This window comes from Monopterus albus, unplaced genomic scaffold, assembly GCF_001952655.1.
Source record: "Monopterus albus unplaced genomic scaffold, M_albus_1.0 scaffold34.1, whole genome shotgun sequence".
In the NCBI taxonomy this organism is placed as follows: domain Eukaryota; kingdom Metazoa; phylum Chordata; class Actinopteri; order Synbranchiformes; family Synbranchidae; genus Monopterus; species Monopterus albus.
The window spans coordinates 2,692,359-2,694,640 of record NW_018127914.1 but is presented as its reverse complement, the minus strand read 5'-3'; the positions used below and the strand labels follow the sequence as shown (position 1 = coordinate 2,694,640).

Below are 2,282 nucleotides of genomic sequence, written 5' to 3'. Positions count from 1 at the left end.
TGTCAAATCAGAGTCCAAGGCTATTTCAGCAATTGGAACGTCAATCACTTCAGAGAATAGATTACAGTTAATGACCTGTTTTGCGTATGATGTAAACCACAGAGGAAACTGTTAATGTCTAAAATACAAGCCAGATCCATTTTCTTCCACACTAGTGGAACTGTTAATCCCACATTTTACATGTCTGAACTTAACATAAATAATTCAGTAGTTTAAACTCTGCTACTGGGCATACTGGTCACCAGCAGATTATGCCAAGTAACTGATATTAGCAGTTTGGAAACATTTAATAACCGTGATCAGTTTTTCCTGTCACACTTAACTGCATAATACAGTGAACAAACAAACAGAAAACAGGACTCTTAACCCTTGTACTTCAACAAGGGTGATCAGCTGGCCTGGATGACAGCAAAACATGGAAGCTCACAAAAATACAAACAATTCAAGGTCTCATTTATGCAGCTTCCAAGTGGATAGGTGTGAAATACTTACTGGTTTACTTGGGTATACGTCTGACAGATGTGCTTTGAGTTTCTCCACTGTCCAGTTCTGGTAACAGTTGATGGTCTGGTCGTCATACTTCTGGTTGGGTGCCCTGATGACAAGGGTTACAGGACTGTCCATAACAGCTTGATCCATGACTCAAAATCATTTGTCTTCAAAGGGAAAACAAAAAAAAAAAAAAACGATCTAACGTTACATTGGACTGCCCTGTCTGAGTACTGTCTCCAAGGCTTCCTGGTACAATCAGAACAAAGCTTTATGTAACCTACAGTCTGTTGTTGTTCACCTAACTACAGGTGCAAGGTGTTTCCTGTAATTCTGTATATACAGCTGGAGCCTAAGGAGAGAGAGGACAAAAGGAGGTTAGTATGACCCCTAATAACACAAGTTGGCGATATTACCTATGACAACTTGGTACCCACGCAAACATACAGTGCATTTCGCCGTGTAACGTTATACAAAGCTACGTTGCAATAATATAACATTACGGACACATGTAATGACAACCACGCCGTTTTGCCATTATAAAGAGTTCGTACATACTGATTGAGAAGCAACGGCATGGATGGGATAAAATACAATTTGCTAAACCAACCCTGGTAAAGGATATTAACTAGTTAACGTCTCGCCTAAGCTAGCGTTAGCTTCAATAGGCTTTATCCTACTGATGTTAGTCAAACTGAAAAAAGTCGTTAGATACACACGGAACCAGGCAAATTAAATCTAGTTTTACAAAGATATTCGCCTCAAACTGAGTCGTGCCAAACTTGGTTTACCTACCTTGTTTACCCACAGTGACCGACCAAATTAGCTAACGTTACTTCTAAAACTCCTGATTGAACCTGTTCTTCTTCGTGAGATCCCTGGAGATAGTCGACATCTACTGTCGTAGTTTGTTACTGCCGCCTGCTGGGTAAAAGTATTGGTTACAACAGATGTGATTTTAAAATGTCAGCTTGGGCAATAAAACGCATGTTATGTATGTGTACATGTACACAGTATATTAGAAAAAATAGACACCTGATTTATATACATTGGGTGAACAAAGTAATGTACATCCATTGTCAGTATGAAACAGCACCACAGACTGCAGCTGAGCTAAAATGGAAAGAACACTCATCTAAAAAAATGTATATCGTAACCTTTTAAGAAAGAAATGTTTAATGCAAGGCTGTAAGTAAGCATCATATATTGAAGTACATTAACAGCAAGTGACCTGCATAAAAAAAGCATAACTTAACCTGGTACATCAATCTTTCATTCTGTTCACTCTGCTCTGAAAATGGGTTAGCCTATGTCTACTCGATTCATACAACGCATTAGACCTTGCAGGTTCTTGTATAGCACAATAGTTCCAGGCTACTATGAGAACATGACACAATTAATCTGAACAGCAAAGCAGAGGACACAGCATTTAAATTTTGAAAAAGATGGGCTTTTTATGTACCCCAAAATAAGGAGATTCATTGATTAATTATGTGTGTCTGAACCTAATGTCAAATCAAATGCCTGAAGTCTACCTACAACTTAAATCTACACACGTGAATGAAGAAAACAAAAGACCATTATCTAACTAATTCCACTGTTGGTGGTGGCTTAGGGCTTGAGGCCTTCATAATCCTGTTTTAATGTTTTTGTTATGCTGCTGCTTCTGTGCTACATCACAGCCTATCAGTATTTTTAGGTGATACCAGAGTATAGGCCTTTTTTTTTAATTGTCTCATGGGAAGCTACTTTGTCTGCAGCTTCTTATATTTTCTTTGTTTTGGTTTATTTTT

The 2,282-nt window shown here is 38.2% G+C and overlaps 1 protein-coding gene across 1 annotated transcript in view; it reads right to left on the bottom strand.

Moving 5' to 3' along the window:
* The window catches only part of LOC109958793 (homocysteine-responsive endoplasmic reticulum-resident ubiquitin-like domain member 2 protein), a 6,104-nt gene extending 4,713 nt beyond the window's left edge, over window positions 1-1,391 (bottom strand). The window contains exons 1-2 of the mRNA XM_020597703.1: window positions 1,285-1,391; window positions 493-841 (exon numbers count right to left, since the gene is read on the bottom strand). Coding sequence (XP_020453359.1) covers window positions 493-639 — 147 coding nt within the window. The 5' untranslated portion in view covers window positions 640-841; window positions 1,285-1,391. The remainder of the gene's footprint in view (window positions 1-492; window positions 842-1,284) is intronic.
* Window positions 1,392-2,282: the final 891 nt, after the last annotated feature.